This window comes from Arachis duranensis, chromosome 5 (assembly GCF_000817695.3).
Source record: "Arachis duranensis cultivar V14167 chromosome 5, aradu.V14167.gnm2.J7QH, whole genome shotgun sequence".
In the NCBI taxonomy this organism is placed as follows: Eukaryota; Viridiplantae; Streptophyta; class Magnoliopsida; order Fabales; family Fabaceae; genus Arachis; species Arachis duranensis.
Window position 1 is genome coordinate 98,255,529 of NC_029776.3, and position 15,249 is coordinate 98,270,777.

At 34.6% G+C, this 15,249-nt stretch overlaps 2 protein-coding genes across 4 annotated transcripts; one reads left to right on the forward strand and one right to left on the reverse strand.

Moving 5' to 3' along the window:
* On the forward strand, nucleotides 1-496 carry LOC107490805 (uncharacterized; the record flags this gene model as incomplete). The annotated part of the gene is given in 1 exon segment (XM_016111616.2): nucleotides 1-496. A coding segment is annotated over 1 exon segment (349 nt), but the record flags the coding sequence as incomplete, so codon positions are not given.
* An 8,514-nt stretch (nucleotides 497-9,010) lies between these two features.
* Nucleotides 9,011-14,077, reverse strand: LOC107490806 (RING-H2 finger protein ATL46). Of its 3 annotated transcripts, XR_008009564.1 has the most exons (3): nucleotides 12,306-14,077; nucleotides 10,935-11,019; nucleotides 9,011-9,376 (listed from the first exon to the last, which is right to left on the reverse strand). XR_008009564.1 is itself a non-coding variant. In XM_016111618.3 (2 exons), exon 1 carries the CDS (start codon nucleotides 13,362-13,364, stop codon nucleotides 12,309-12,311), a length of 1,056 nt encoding a protein of 351 aa, XP_015967104.1. In that variant the 5' UTR covers nucleotides 13,365-14,074; the 3' UTR covers nucleotides 9,013-9,376; nucleotides 12,306-12,308. The 3 variants fall into 3 exon arrangements, 2 of the variants coding, with proteins under 2 accessions (XP_015967104.1, XP_015967105.1); XM_016111618.3 differs by lacking the exon at nucleotides 10,935-11,019 and having other exon boundaries at nucleotides 9,013-9,376; nucleotides 12,306-14,074; XM_016111619.3 differs by lacking the exons at nucleotides 9,011-9,376; nucleotides 10,935-11,019 and adding an exon at nucleotides 11,952-12,200.
* Nucleotides 14,078-15,249: the final 1,172 nt, after the last annotated feature.

Sequence of the window (15,249 nt, forward strand, 5' to 3'; positions counted from 1 at the left end):
CTACAGGGGGTCGCCACACTGGGAGGGGATACGGTCGGAGAAGAAGGAGCAATGGTGGATGCGATGCTATAAGAAGGTGCGAGAGTGGTCGGAGATTTCGGCGGGACCGAAGTGGAAGACGTTCATACGGCGGCTGAACTACGGCGGAGGAGGAAGAGACCGCCCGTACATGAAGAACGGAGGGTTCCGCTACGATCCAATGAGCTATGCGAACAACTTCGACGAAAGCGCGGTTAAAAACGACGATGACGCAGTTGCCGCGATCTCGTTTTCTGCTCGATACGCTTCCCTTCCGAACTCTGCAAAGTCGTCCATGGATCTCGGTAAGGACGCGCCGGATTTTTCGTGATTGTCACGTGCCGTCTGATGGGGAGGAGTAGGAGAAGGGGGACGGGAGAGAAGTCGGTTAGTTTTATTTCTTTTTTTATTATTATTTAATTTATTGTAAATTGTAAATTTATATGCTGGGAATAAAAAATTAATACAGTAGTGAGAATGAGAAGTTTGTGTAGTACGTAGGTACGAGAGTTTGATATCAAAATTGTCCCGACAAAATTCGGTGGAAAATATATCATTGGATTAATCAGCTACGGACTCTCTTGGGTACACAAGAGAATATGATTTAATATAAACAATGAGCTGAAAATTTAGCTCAATAAAAATAAAAAACACTACTTAAATTATTCAAATTAAAAATTTTATTCTGTTATTTTAAAATTTTAACCATCTTTTATAATTTAATTTACCAAATTAATTTATCAAATTAACATCTTTTTCTTTAAATTCTTTGCCGTCGCCTTCATCAACCATTCCCTTCTCAATCTCGTTTTAACCGGACATCACTGAATGAATCGAACAAAATAATCATTTAATTAAAAATTAAAATAAATATCTGTATACTTATCGAATATTCAGTATGTTTTACTTATTTTACTTAAACTGATAATCCTCATAAATACAATTATCATCCACCAAACACAGTAAACTGAACAACTGGCATATTATTTGTTATTAATGAATAAACTTTTATTGCTTATTTTATTATATTTTAAATTGTAAAATTAATTATTTTTTTAAATTCTTTTAAATTTTTTTCTAATTATCCATAAAAATGATTTTTTTTTAGGTGGGAACCACGTCTAAGCAAACTCCTCCTAGCAAAAAAAAAATGGAGTTGCCTAATTAAAGATGTTTTCATTTGTTTTGGAAAATAAAAAAAATATTTTAATTTATTTCAAAAAATTATTTTATTAGACAAATCAGTCTTCATATTATATTATTCCTTTATACAAAGAGACTGTTATGGTTTTTACTAAATATTGATGAGGTCTAATTTGTTTAATTTTTTTTTAATCAAAATTTGATGTTAAATTTGATATGTCTAACAAAATAAAAGATTAGGAACTGATTTGATAATTAAAATTAGTTGAAGATTAAATTATTCTCCTAAAATTTTTTTGAGACTGATTTGGGATATTAATAAAAAGTATTAAATAATAAAAAATATACTTAATAATATTAATATCAATTAAGAAGATAAAAATAAGAAATTTTACTCTTTTATATGAAGAAAAAGTATAGAGAAACAATGAAAATAATAAACAATGTAAATAATAAAATAAAAAAATAAAATTAAAATCATAAATCAGATGATTAATTAATTATTAATAATTTCAGATTTCAAATTTTAAAAAATAAGAATTTTAAAGTAAATCAAATCACAAATGATGCAGTTACACCCAATATCACGCTAACTTCCCTTCTTCATTTGCGAACTCCGGTCTGCAGAGTAATTCAGCCGTCGCTTCACTTTTCCGTTCTGCGGTCCGACGTTGCCGAGACTCCAGCTATCGCCCCCAAGCCTTCAGTTGACGCCGCCCAGCCTCTCTGCGGACGCTCGATCACAGTCAAAGCCTCAGCCTCAGGTTGCATCGGAGCAAGAATTCATTGATGCACCAGGCGGTGGTTCCCTCGAAAGTGTCGGCACCGCCGCAACCGACGGTCACATCGCAGGCGCAATTTCTGTTTCCATCTCCTCCTTCACCATTTGGGTACTTGAATTCACCGTTCGGCTTTTCCTCTTACCCTCTGTTATTTTCGGGTCTGCTATTTTTTTTCAAATTCAGGTCAATTAGGGTTTCCGCAGCTTCCTTTTTCACCAACCGTGCCTGTTTCGAGCTCTAGGTGGAGAGGTCTTTGAGATAGGTAAGAAGTAATGGGCAATGGTTAGAATATGACGCCGATGATGACTTTTGAGATTCAGGTTATAGGATTGGTTTTTTTGTTAGTTCTTCTGTTTATTTATCTCTTTTTTCTCCTATTTTAATGGTTAGTTTAGGATGGTCATTTTAGTAGGTATGCGGATGGTCATTTTAATTCTTACGTGGATGATTATTTTGATTGGATTGAATTTAGTTATATATAATTGAAATATGTTGGATGTTCAATTCATTATATATGCAGATGATTATTTTTATCCTTAACTGAATGATTTTTTTTTACTAGGGGTGAGCGCTGCCGGTGGCGGCGTGTGGCAAGCCAAGCAACGACGGTGAAATGGGATAATTATTGATGAAGGTAAGGGTGGTAGCCGGTTGAAAAAGAAGAGGATATTAAAGTGAAATGTTTTGGTAAATTAGAGTTTGGATGATTATTTTTTAGAATAACTAAGAGAATTTTTTTATTTAGATAATTTATAAAGTATTTTTTATTTTTTACATGTATTAAACTAAATCTACATTATTTACCTTATTTAGATTTTTCATTATCTCTCTAACGAAGTTGTTATTATTATAACTCAGTTTGTTAATTCTCCCAAACCTTTCTTTTGTTATTTAAATTTGAACTTTCTTTTGAGGATCATGTTTGTAATCCTTGATGTAATAAGAGTAGGAATTGGCAGGTATACAATAGTCATAGTGATAGAAATTGTAATTTGCACAGAACCAATCGAATTTTTTACTGAAGTAATCAATTGGTTAGTAAACAGAAGTTCTCATTCTACGTTGTTCACAAAATAATCAATTTTTACATTAAATTAATAGATTGGTTTGCGACGAATCTTTTTTTTTTTTGAAATTGCTTGTAAAACAATTGATTTGTTTATTCCAGAAATCGATTGTTTTGTGGGAAAAAGTTAATTTTTTATACAAGTAAATTAATTTCATTATCTATCTAATTAATTAGTTGGAAAAAAAAATAATTAATCGATTGAGTTATCTAATTGATTGGTTAAAAAACACAGGTGATTATGCTTACTTGGTATATATTTCTTTTATACAAATAATACCTAATTGTTGGAAAGATTTTTTGGTAAATTTTTTCGTTTTTAAAAAATTGGAAGTAAGACGGAGAAGATAATTAATGCGAAAATAAATTCTCTTATTTTTTTAATAATTAAGAGAGTAAAATATGATTTTTTATGATTAATTTTATAAATAAAACCAAAAATAAATATAAAAAAAATAAAAAATTAAAAATTATATTTTACATTCTCAATTTTTTTTAACAATCGAAAGAATTCATTATTCTCAGCAAACGCTGCATATATACTCCCGCACTCCAATGATTGTCATACCCATTTAATCGATTGGAAATACCCTAAAACCCATAACCAATTGACTTTTATTCATAAAAAATCGATTGGATACGGATAAACATCAATTTTTTTTCACTTAACACACGTTTTGCTCCATTATTTGCACCATTTTCAAATTTTATTTTAAAAAATTTAATGATAATCGATGTGTATATCTGACAAATTGATTGGACCAAAATTATCAATCTATACTACAATTGTTGATTATAATATACCTTAGCTCTAGGTTGATTTTTAATTTTTTAATAAAAAATATAATTTTAGAATTTGAGATTGTGTTTCATCTATAACTTGTGTATCGATTGACCAAAATAAAAATTGGAATAGAGGACATATAGCTTTCACAGTTACAATTAATTTTGTTGAACACAATCGATTGAATATGAGTTTCTAATTGAGGTATTTGAAACCAATAATTATTAATCCAATCGATTGGATTAATCATAAAAACAACTATCCCATTAAAAAATAATCGATTTTTTTATGGGTGAATAATCAAAATTGTCCCTGAAAGATACTCCAATTTCTATTTTCGTTTTCGAAAGATAAAATTAATCAAAAGCATCTTCGAAAGTTACCGACGTTGATCGAGTTCGTTCTTCCGTCATCTCCGTTGCTGAAGTGTGTATGATTTGCTGAGCTAAAACCTTAAGTACCAGCGCAGCACAGACCAAAACGACATAGTATCAATCCTCCACCCCCAAATCAATGGAACGATGTTGTTTATGGTCCAAAGTGAAATATTCAAACATTTTTTCTATCACCTCCTCTCATAACAACCCTCTTCAACTTTCGCTCCAAAACCCCTCGTCTCTTCTCTACTCTGAGACTCTCTGCCCTGAGACACTTGCCTGTGATCAGAACCTCCTTGTGTACTTGACAATTTGTGTGGAGGAGTTGGCGCTACTACATTGAAAAGTTGGAGGAGCTCACAGAGAACTTACGCTATTGGAGGAAGGAACAGTAACTGCCATAGGATAATATTTAATTTTTTTTACAGTTTTTGTTGATTTTGCAATGTTGGTGTGCGTTGGTTTATGTTGACGTAGTTCTAAGAACTATTTAGTGAGACTAGGGTTTGGAGTTGACATTGCTAGACAAGGTATGATGTTAGGAAGAACATGTTCTGAATGCGGTTACTGTTAGGGGTTTCCTGGTTATTATGCCGTGGGTTATTCTGGTGTTTGGTCTTAATCGAGGGTTTGCGATGATTATGATTATGTTGTTTGCTGTGTGTTTACATGCATTTGTTAGGCTGAAGTTGTTTCATATTTTGTTGTTGACTAAATTTATTTGATTTTTGCTTTTGTAGATGGAGGGTCCTCCTATGACATTTGTATTTCACCATGGTGGGAAGTTTAAAAATGATGAGGGTGGAAATCTGTACTATGAGCCCGATCACACATAAGTGTTAATGGGAGTTGACAGTGACACACTTGATGTGTTCTTTGTGAAGGACTACTTTAAGAAACTGGGATATGCTGAGGCTAGGGAATGTTGGTGGAAATCTCTAGGAGTTCCCCTTGAATCTAGGATGAGGAGGCTAGCCACAGATCATGATTTGATTGCAATGGTCAAGGATTGCAGGAGGAACTTCAATTTGATCAACTTGTATTTCGAGCATGGTGTTTCAGAGCCATTTATAGTTGATGAGCAGGAAGAAGATGTGCAAAAAATTAAGACATCCCAAACCAAGAAACATCACTCTCAACCCACCAAGTTACCATTCCACCTAAAAGCATGCTCTCAATCCTCGAAGGCCTCAGCTGATGGTAGCAGATTATCCTCTCAGCCCTTAAAGTTGCCTTCTCAGTCCACTAAGTTGCCTACTCAACCCACAAAGGTACCAAGTCAGCCCACTAAATTGCATACCCAGCCCACTAAGCAACCCTTTCAGCCCACTAAGGAGCCCACTAAGCCCACTGGACCATCATCTAAGCCCACTGGTCCATCTTTTAAGCCCACTAGACCATCATCTCAGCCCACCAAAAAGTCACATCACCCTGTTGAAACTCCATCACAACCCAAAAAATTCTATAGTCAGCCTACCAAGCTTACCCCTGCTTTACCTCAGACCAAAGCAAAGACCAAGGTGACTACCACCACAAGAGCTGGAAGGCATGTGAAGACATTAGAGGTTGAAGAAGATATTGACTCTCGTGTCTCCTATGAGAGTTCTGAGGACAACCTTTACAAACTTCCAAAGGTACTAGGAGATGATGAATATAGTAGTGACAATGATGATGGTGTGAACTCTACAAAGGTGAACAAAAAAAGTGAGGTAAAAAAGAAGCACAAGTCTGCTAAAATCATATTAGCAGAAAAAGAAATAGAGACTGACGATTTGAGTTATGAAGCTTCTGACAATGAGGATGACTGTGATTCAGGTATTTGACTAACTCAATTGATATGTCTTGGTGATTTCATTTGGATAAAATGACTAATTACATTGTGGTTTTGATTTGGCAGACCTAGAAGATAATGATGTTGATGATGGTGATTCAGATATCAACTCATGGCACTCAGAGGACTCAGGCCAGGAATTGGACTCTAATAGGGAATCACCAACCGTCTATCCTCAGTATAATGACAAGGCAAAGTTCGGGGACCTTAAATATGAGGTTAGTATGGTATTCAAATCAAAGGAACATTTTATACAAGTAACTAGGGACTACACAATCCAGTGGGATAGAAACATATTGTTTACAAAGAATGACAAGGTTCGGGTTAGGGCTGTGTGTAAGGCTGAGGGCTGTCCTTGGGTAGTATACTGTGTACGTAGTAAGCAAGACGGGTCCTGACAGATTAAAACCCTAGTTGATAACCATATCTGTCCTAGAAGACAAAAAAATAGGGCAGCCACCCAACAGTGGACATTGAGCAAACTTGTTCCAAAACTTAGGAAGCACCCTACTATGAGACATCATGAGGTGTATGAGTGGTTGGTTAGGAAGTGTAAGGTAAATTTGAATAGCACCTGCATCACTAGGGCATTGAAAGCTGTTAGGAAAGTGGTAGAGCGGGATGAAATTGCTCAGTATGGTTAGTCTGGGACTATGCTAATGAATTGCTGACAAGTAACCCTGGGTCTACAGTTCAAGTTAGTGTAATCCTGATGCCAGAAGATTTTCCTCAATTTGAGAAGTTTTATGTGTGTCTTGATGTGTGTAAAAAAGGTTTTAAGCCTGGGTGTAGACCGATGATTGGATTGGATGGGGCTTTTCTTAAGACCCTGCACGATGGCCAAATATTGACTGCATGTACCCAAGATGCCAACAATCACATCTTTGTCCTTGCCTATGCAATTGTGGATGTGAAAAATAAAGACAAATGGAAATGATTTCTAGACCTGTTGCAGTCAGACCTTGGAAACTACAATGATAACAAATTGTGCATCATTTCAGACATGCAGAAAGTGAGGACCATTTTCATACTCGAATACATAATTTTGGATTTTATTTGATTTAATGAGATATACTAGTAGGACTAAATTGATTTAATGAGCATCTTTAAGGGATTGATATGATTAACAATCTTTTTGGGTTTGTCTCTTTTGGTCAGGGATTTATTCCAGCAGTGAAAGAAATCATGCCAAGTGCCCAGCACAGATTCTGTGTGTGGCATCTATGGCAGATTTTTTCAAAACAATGGGGTAGCACAGAGTCGAAAGACATGGTTTGGGAGTGTGCTAGATCAAGAACACGCAATGAGTTTGAGAGGAACATGAAGAGAGTTAAGGTCATTAATTAATGAGCAGGCTTGGCAGTATCTTGAAAAGTGGCCAAAAGAAGTTTGGATGAAAGCGTACCTCAGTAAGGATCCCAAGAATGACAACATTTGCAACAATACTTGTGAATCATTCAATGCTAAAATCAAGCATGAAAGGACCAAGCCTATTCTGACTTTGGTTGAAGAGGTGAGATGAATAATCATGAAGAGCATGGTAGATAACAGACTCAAGTTGAGCACTTATTAAGGAATTTTACCCCCGGTTCATCAAAGCAGATTAGAAGCCATGACAAAGTTATCTAGTCACTGGGCTCCCCAATGGTGTGGGGATGATAAAGAGGAATTGATTGAAGTTTATGGCTGGCCCACAAACATGATGGTGGACTTGGGAAAGCACACTTGCAGTTGTAGGTTCTGGCAACTCACAGGTAAATCAACCAAGCCCTTTCATTCCTTCCCTTACCCTCACTTAGTCAGATTTGTTTTTAATTTTTTCATTACATTTGTATGTGTTAGACACAAGGATGCCATGTATGCATGCAATTTCAGCCAGTCAGGATAAAAATGGTAAGAGGACTGAGGAGTATTGTCATGAATGGTTGACGATAGAGGTGTATAAAAGGACAAGATCTGTGGGAGAAAACATCGTAACCTGTCCCTGTCCCACCCCCAATTAAGCCAAAACCTGGCAGGCCTACCAAGAAGAGGAGAAAAGACAAAGGTGAACAGCCAACTGGGTCAAGCACCAAGATGAAGAGGAAGTACAACCCAATCAGGTGCATGTATTGTGGTGAAGTTGGACACAACAAGAGAGGTTGTGTAAAGAAGAAAAAAGAGGATGCTGAGGAACAAGCTAGGCAAATGCAACTTCAGCTTGCCCTTGTTAAAGAGCCTGATCCTACTATAGATGAAGTAAACACCAACATGAAGTTCAATCCCATTCTCTCCCTCCTCCACCGGTCCAGCCACAACCTGATGTGGAAGCCAGCCAACCATAAAGAACTCCACCAATGCAAGATACCCAACCGCCTGTTCAAGACGTTCAGGTTATTTACTTATTGCTTTATCTTTAACACCACTTGCATTTATTTACTTGAAAAATAATGGTTTTGCAATTGGCCTATGCAGGGTGCAAAGAGAAAAAGGCCACCCAAATTGCATATCATTAAAAACAAAGCAAGATTGAATGCCTCCACCAAGTCACTTGTGGCCATATCTGCTAAGACATTGAAAGGAACAACTTCGCAATTGCAAAGAAGATGCAAACCTTCATGATATTTGTGCCTACTCCAGACTTCAAGCATCCAAGAAAGAAAGATTAACATCTTTAACTAGGAAATGTATTTTGTATGTCGTTGCAACTTTACTTTTTGGAAACAGGTCTGTGTAAACTGGTTGTGCGATCAGGATCATTTTAGTTAGGTCTATTATGTTTTTTGGTTTAAGTGAACAATTCTATAAAACTTTTTTTTGGATTGCTTTGTTAACTTGTAGATCCTTGATTACCTATGTGGTGTGTCTACTAAGATAATATGATATGATTATGATGTTTGTTATGGATTATAACAATGATCTTGTCTATTCTGATGTATACAGTTTTTTGGTGAATAAATACTTAGGGTTCAAACATCACCATATTGTATTTTCAGTGAAACCCATCATGCTCAAACAACAAGTTTATGTTAAATTAAACACAATTAAACTCTACTTTCATTCATAAGTCACATCATCATTATATATCAACTAATTCAATCTCAAAGTTCTAATAACATCTCTAAAGCGCAACAACATAACACTCCATCTGTGGCTTTACTTGGAGATTGATGTGAATAATAGTGATGCACAAAAGACAGTAGCCACAACCATTGCAACTGAGACGTACATTATTAGCAATTTCATTGCTCTAACTTCACCCTCCAAGCTACCCAATCTCCATGACACATTCAGTCTCCATTCATCATAGTCGCCACCAACCTCTGCATCAGTTTCTGCCCCTGCTGCATACCCATTATCATCAACCCACCTAAAGAAGTTGCAACGGCTTCCCTTCTGAATATTTTCAAAAAAAAAAAATCAATTTCAACTGCCTATCAAAATAGACATAGGAAAATGGAAAACAAAATTAATTTATCCTAACCTAACTTGCCGAGGATCTTGTACAAGTGTGGAGTAACCTATTTGGATTATCTCATCTAAACTTGTAAAAAATATTTTATTATTAAGACCATTTAATAATTCAAACATTGTTGGACCATCTAATTCTTTGCCCACCTTTTTGGTGGTTTAAAGCGGTGAAAGTACATTGATTTAGAGCGGTGAAAATACTTTTTGGTCTCTTACTCTTTTAGACTGCGTTTGTTTATAAGGATGGGATACTGAAACAAAGATACAAAAACACAAAATTGTATTTAATAGATGAAACATAGACAGAGATATGTCCAAAGACACTAAATTAATATATTTTGTGTCCACCTTGACACAGAAACACTAAAAAGAAACACAACTTATTTTTTACTTTTATTATTCTTTCGTCGCGCTGTCGATCGATCAAATAAATAACAATAAGAGTTTCATCTATCAATATTATGTTAATATTAATCACTACTGTTGGCATTTTGGTTCTTATTTATAGTGACAATTATATATCTCATGATTAAGGATATTTGAGATTTTTTGCTTATATGAGTATTTTTAATGCTTCAATGTTGCAATTTTTTATAATCATATTTTTTTATCATTATATTTTTTTCAAATTTTTTAAATAAAAAAAATAAAAATAAATTAAATTTTCATAATTTATTTTACTTTATCACCAAATAGAATATATAAATACTAAATTTTATGTCTATTCTCAGTGTTTTATCCTATTCTCAGAAATAACCACAACCTTAAAAACCAGGGTAATTTTAAAATTTTCCATCAATTGTTAAGCTATTGTGTAGTTATGTCTTTCAAAATAAATATATCTAATTTAAGCCCATACTTCTATAACTATTTGTGTGTTAATTGGAGACCAAAGGATGACTGGTATAAGTAGAAAAAAAAAAAAGGAGGAACCACCGTAGAAGCAATATGTTACATCCATGCTATTTCGAAATTAGTTACTAAAACTGCTTCCTCATTATCATCATCATCAAGCTCTTCATGTTCATCCCACCTCCTTCTTTGTCAAGAGGATTGGTTAAAACTCTTGGAATTGAACAACACTACACACTAAACCATGCCTAATTATCCATATCCCTTCATAATTCTTGTGAGCTAAAATTTAAAAGAATATATATATAAGTTCATTTTGAGCATGTTCACCTTTCTCCACCATAGACAAATCCACTTCTCTCTTTAATATTTAATTTTATTCATTCCCCCAGTTTTTTCTACACAATGGTCGTGAGTTACTATAATGACTAAACTATTGCTAGGCATAACTAGAGAGTCGAGGACTAAAAAATAAGAACAAGACATGCACCACTTTTGTACATAACTGGTTTCTTCAATCAACTATACACTTTTGTCAGTAGAATCAAACCTGGCAAGCAGATCTACATACCAAGATTCTCAAGAAAAATTAAGACACACACATTGTGCACCAAAAGAATAAATACAATACCAGTGCTACTATTGGATGGTTGATACTTGATAGTCCATCATATGAATGGGTCTACGTACACTACGCAGCTCTGTTGGTTTGTAATCTGATATTCTCAAAAAATGCACTTACAATATCAATTTCTTTGTGACCCTAATACTCTAGATATACTTGTATGTTCTTGACAAAAAATTAAGGAGCATTTACAATCATTTATTTTTTAATTTTCTATAATTTTTAAATAAAATTTAATTTTGATACACAGTCAGTATAAAACAGTTTTACACGCATATCAAATTACGTAACACCATGTCAGCAAAAATAACTACATTTAACATTTATCACATGAATGATCATCCAAAAGAATAGATGCGATTGAACGACTGTATAAAATGTTTTACAGTGTCAATACATCAAAATTAAACTCTCAGCAGTATATACTAATTGAATTCATAAAACTAAGTAGTTATAAATGTTGAAGAACATACCAAGTAAGCTCCAGAAACATATAAGTATTTCTCCCTAATACGTACAAGGATTTCTCACTAATACCCCTCTAACCTTATTTAATTCTAGCCCTTTTGGACCTAATTGATTGTCATTATTATCATTATCATCATCATTAAGGAAATAAAAAAGGTAAAGTGCGTTATGATATCAGCATGGACACATGGGAGTTGCAAAGTGACCCCACATCACTGCATCTACAGCCAATTTTTTGAATCAAGGTTGATGGATTCTACTATACAGCTTTCATGGATCCCACCACCAATACCCCCAAGTGCCCAGCCTATAACATTATAGTAGTACTAAGCATAAACAAAAGTTTGTGTTCACACTCCAAAAAAAAAAGCATGTGAGATTCATAAAGTAAAAGAAGAATTAAATAGACAAAATTAAAGGCTAAGAAAGCTAAACAATGAAAAAAAAAGAAAGAAAGAAAGCAAATGCACTTGCCACAGTAGTCATGATCTGAGTAGACACGCAAATACTGATGTTTAATCTAACACAAATGACATTGAAGGAGACAACCTTAAGTTCCACAACCAAATTCATATACTGTATAAACTCTGCCATTCTAATTACTATTGAGTAGATGGTACAATTTTTTTTGGTCCCTGGAGATGATAAATCTATCTAGCAATGATGTGTTGAATGTTGGATTGTTGACTTTTACACTATGAAATGAAAATAACCAGAACAAGAAGAATATATCAACATTCAATAGAGTTAGAGGATCTGTTTGATGAAGAAAGAGATGGATTCATCTTCTTGACCTTCTTAACACTGAATCATAATAGTCGTACATCAATATTATAGCACAATCAGTAATCACAGTTTCAAAATTAGCACACCCAAAATTTTTCGTGTAATTCTAAGAAAATTGGATACCTTTCATGCTGCTTCGGCTTCCCTCATCCTAGGCATGTCTGAATTAAGATAAGAAGGCATGCCAATATGAGCCTCGGAAGAACTTGAAAACTTTCCCTTCTTTGGCCACAACCAGATTTTGGACACTGAAAAGCTCTCACCTTTACTCACACTCCTAATATTCTTTGCATCCATATCCCCTTCCAAAGCAGCCTTCTCAGAATGTTGTTTTCCTTCAGCAGCAAGCCTCAATTTGTGATCACTCCGGTCATGATTCAAGGCTATCCTGAGTTCTGAATTGGCCACAACATACTGATAAGATCCCATTGAAAAACACCTTCTTGCATCCAAATTACTGCTACTTGTCTCTCCTACTACTACACCCTCCTCACCAGTCTCCACATCCATCTTCCGGAATTTACCGAGCCTTACGGGGAAAATTCCCCTTTTCTCATCATTGATTTCTTCAACCACAGCTTTCTTCTGCCTATTTGTAAATCCATTTTCACCATCACAAGGCCACCCTTCATCTTCCCTCATATCATCAAAATCAAACATTGGATTCTCCATCGAAAACCCCGGAGTAAGGAGTGTCCCTCTACAAAGAGGGCAAGTGGAATTCGAAAGAAGCCATGTGTCTATACAACTTATGTGAAAGGCGTGGCTGCACATAGGCAACAACCTGAGGTTATCCTTCTCAGAAAACTCACACAGACAAACAGCACAATCAAATGGCTCCTTCAGCCCCACAATCTCCTTATACTGAAAAACCGGGTGCTTCATGAGAAATCTAACAAGCAGATGGAGGACACCAGAGATGAAGAATAAAACTGCAAGAATTACTATTATGAAAAGAACAGCAGGACTAATCCTAGTACCAGAAGATGGTGATGAAGATGAAGATGAAGATGAAGCTGAAGAAGATGTTGAAGGTGTGGACAAATATGGTGGCGGTAATAGTGGTGGTAGTGGTGGTGGTGGAGGGTAGTAGTAGCTCAAGTAACCATCTTTTTGTTGAATATGGTGGTGAATCCATGCCATCTTCAAATGGGTGTGCTCAAAAATCCAATTTTGGTGCATGCTTTGATCTGACACACCCCCCAATTCCCACACAGATCACAAAGCCCCACCCATAAATAAATATATGCAATTTCAAGTCTCAAATTCAACCCAACATAAATCGTAGTCACATTTTGACACTATAATAATAATAATAGGACAACAAAAGTTCCCCTAACGAGCTTGCAGCTTTAGGCACTCAGATTCCAAATAGGCAATAATACAAACATGTATCGTACAGGATTTACAAATCTTTATTATATATATCTGGTGAACGAATCATTTCAGACTGAAGTAACATACAAAAAGTATATATTGATAGACTAATCATAAGACATAAAATTGTATATATAGAATTTTTTTAACTGAAACTCACCCAACAACTGGTGTGTTATAGTTTCAGTTAAAGATGTTGAAGACTTGAAGTTCTAAAAGCGAACTAAGCTATAATGAACTCCATTGGTTCCTTTCCATGCTTTCAAGGTAGCTGAGGAAAAAAACCTATGAGAAGGAAGGAATTAAAAAAAAAAAAGTGGAATTTGAGACTCTTTCTCTTGGCTATTATGTGTTTGTCTGTGTGTGATCTAGAAACAATAGAAGGAAAGTGGGGTTTGTGGGAAGAAGGGAAAGAATCCCAAGAGTGAAAGGGTAACACGGGAAACAGTTCCCAAAGTGCAAGGAGGGTAAAGAAAAGTAATTCTATTAAACGCACTCATATTTTCCCGCACTTGCCATGGCAGCGCGTGGACCTCATTTTGGAGTTTTTCACCAACAGGATAAGTGTGTTAGGCTCATTTTTTTCAGATACAAAAGGTTTCATGTATGTTGTGTTTTGTTATGGAGTTTGGGTGTGTTAGATATTATGTGGTGGCTGCAATTTAAAATTTACAAAGTTGGTATATAAATCGGATCGTCTAAATTGTGTGAGGCTGGAATTTTGAATTTGTATGGTGCTATTGGACCGGTCGATTACCGTAATTGTTAATTTTTTTATTTTGTGATAGAACAAATTGAACCGTCGAATTTGTCTTAAAAAATATTTTAAATTACTAAACGGAAATTAAACCAACCGATTGTTTGGATATATATAAAACAACCCATTTCTCGTTATCAAATCTCTCTTTTTCTTCCTTCAGTTCCTTCAAAAATTCTTTCTTTTTCTGGTTGTATTTTTCTGTTTCAAAAAATTACAATGAAATTCATTTTGAGGCAAAAAAAAATGAATGATAGAATTGTGTTAAAGTATATTAGAGTAAAGTGATAATTAAATTCTCAAAGATTTTGATTTATGACTAATTAGTTCTTGAAGAAAAAAAATATCAATTAAGTCTTTCATGATAGTAAACGGTTGACATGTATGTCCTTCTGTCAATGGATAGTGTGAAATAAAATAGAGTTGTCCATATATTTCATTATCTATAATAGTGAGTGTCCTGTTGCTGTCACATGAGCATAGAAGCAATGTAGTTTTGGACAGTGAAATATTCATTATCTTGAATTTTCATATAACATTCATCAACTATTCTCTATTTATAATGAATCTAATTAAAACAGGTGAAATTTCGCTCTAAAAGTTGTTATCTACATAACAATCTTTCATAAAAAGACACGTCATAGTAGTTAATAGTGTATATAAGTACTATAGTTAAATTTTACGTGATAAATTGATAGAAGGACATAACGTGTCCACTATATTGCTATCGTGGAGGACTAAATTGGTACTTTATTTTTCTTCAAGGGCTAATTAGTTTGAAATCAAAATCTTCAGAAATATAATTTTCACTTTACTCTTTTTATTATGGTTAAATTTTGTTACAAACATCTGAAGGAGTGAAATTTGTATGTGAGAGTCTGTTAGATATTGTTATTCCATTCACAATCTCATTTGAAGAACTAAAAGATGTGA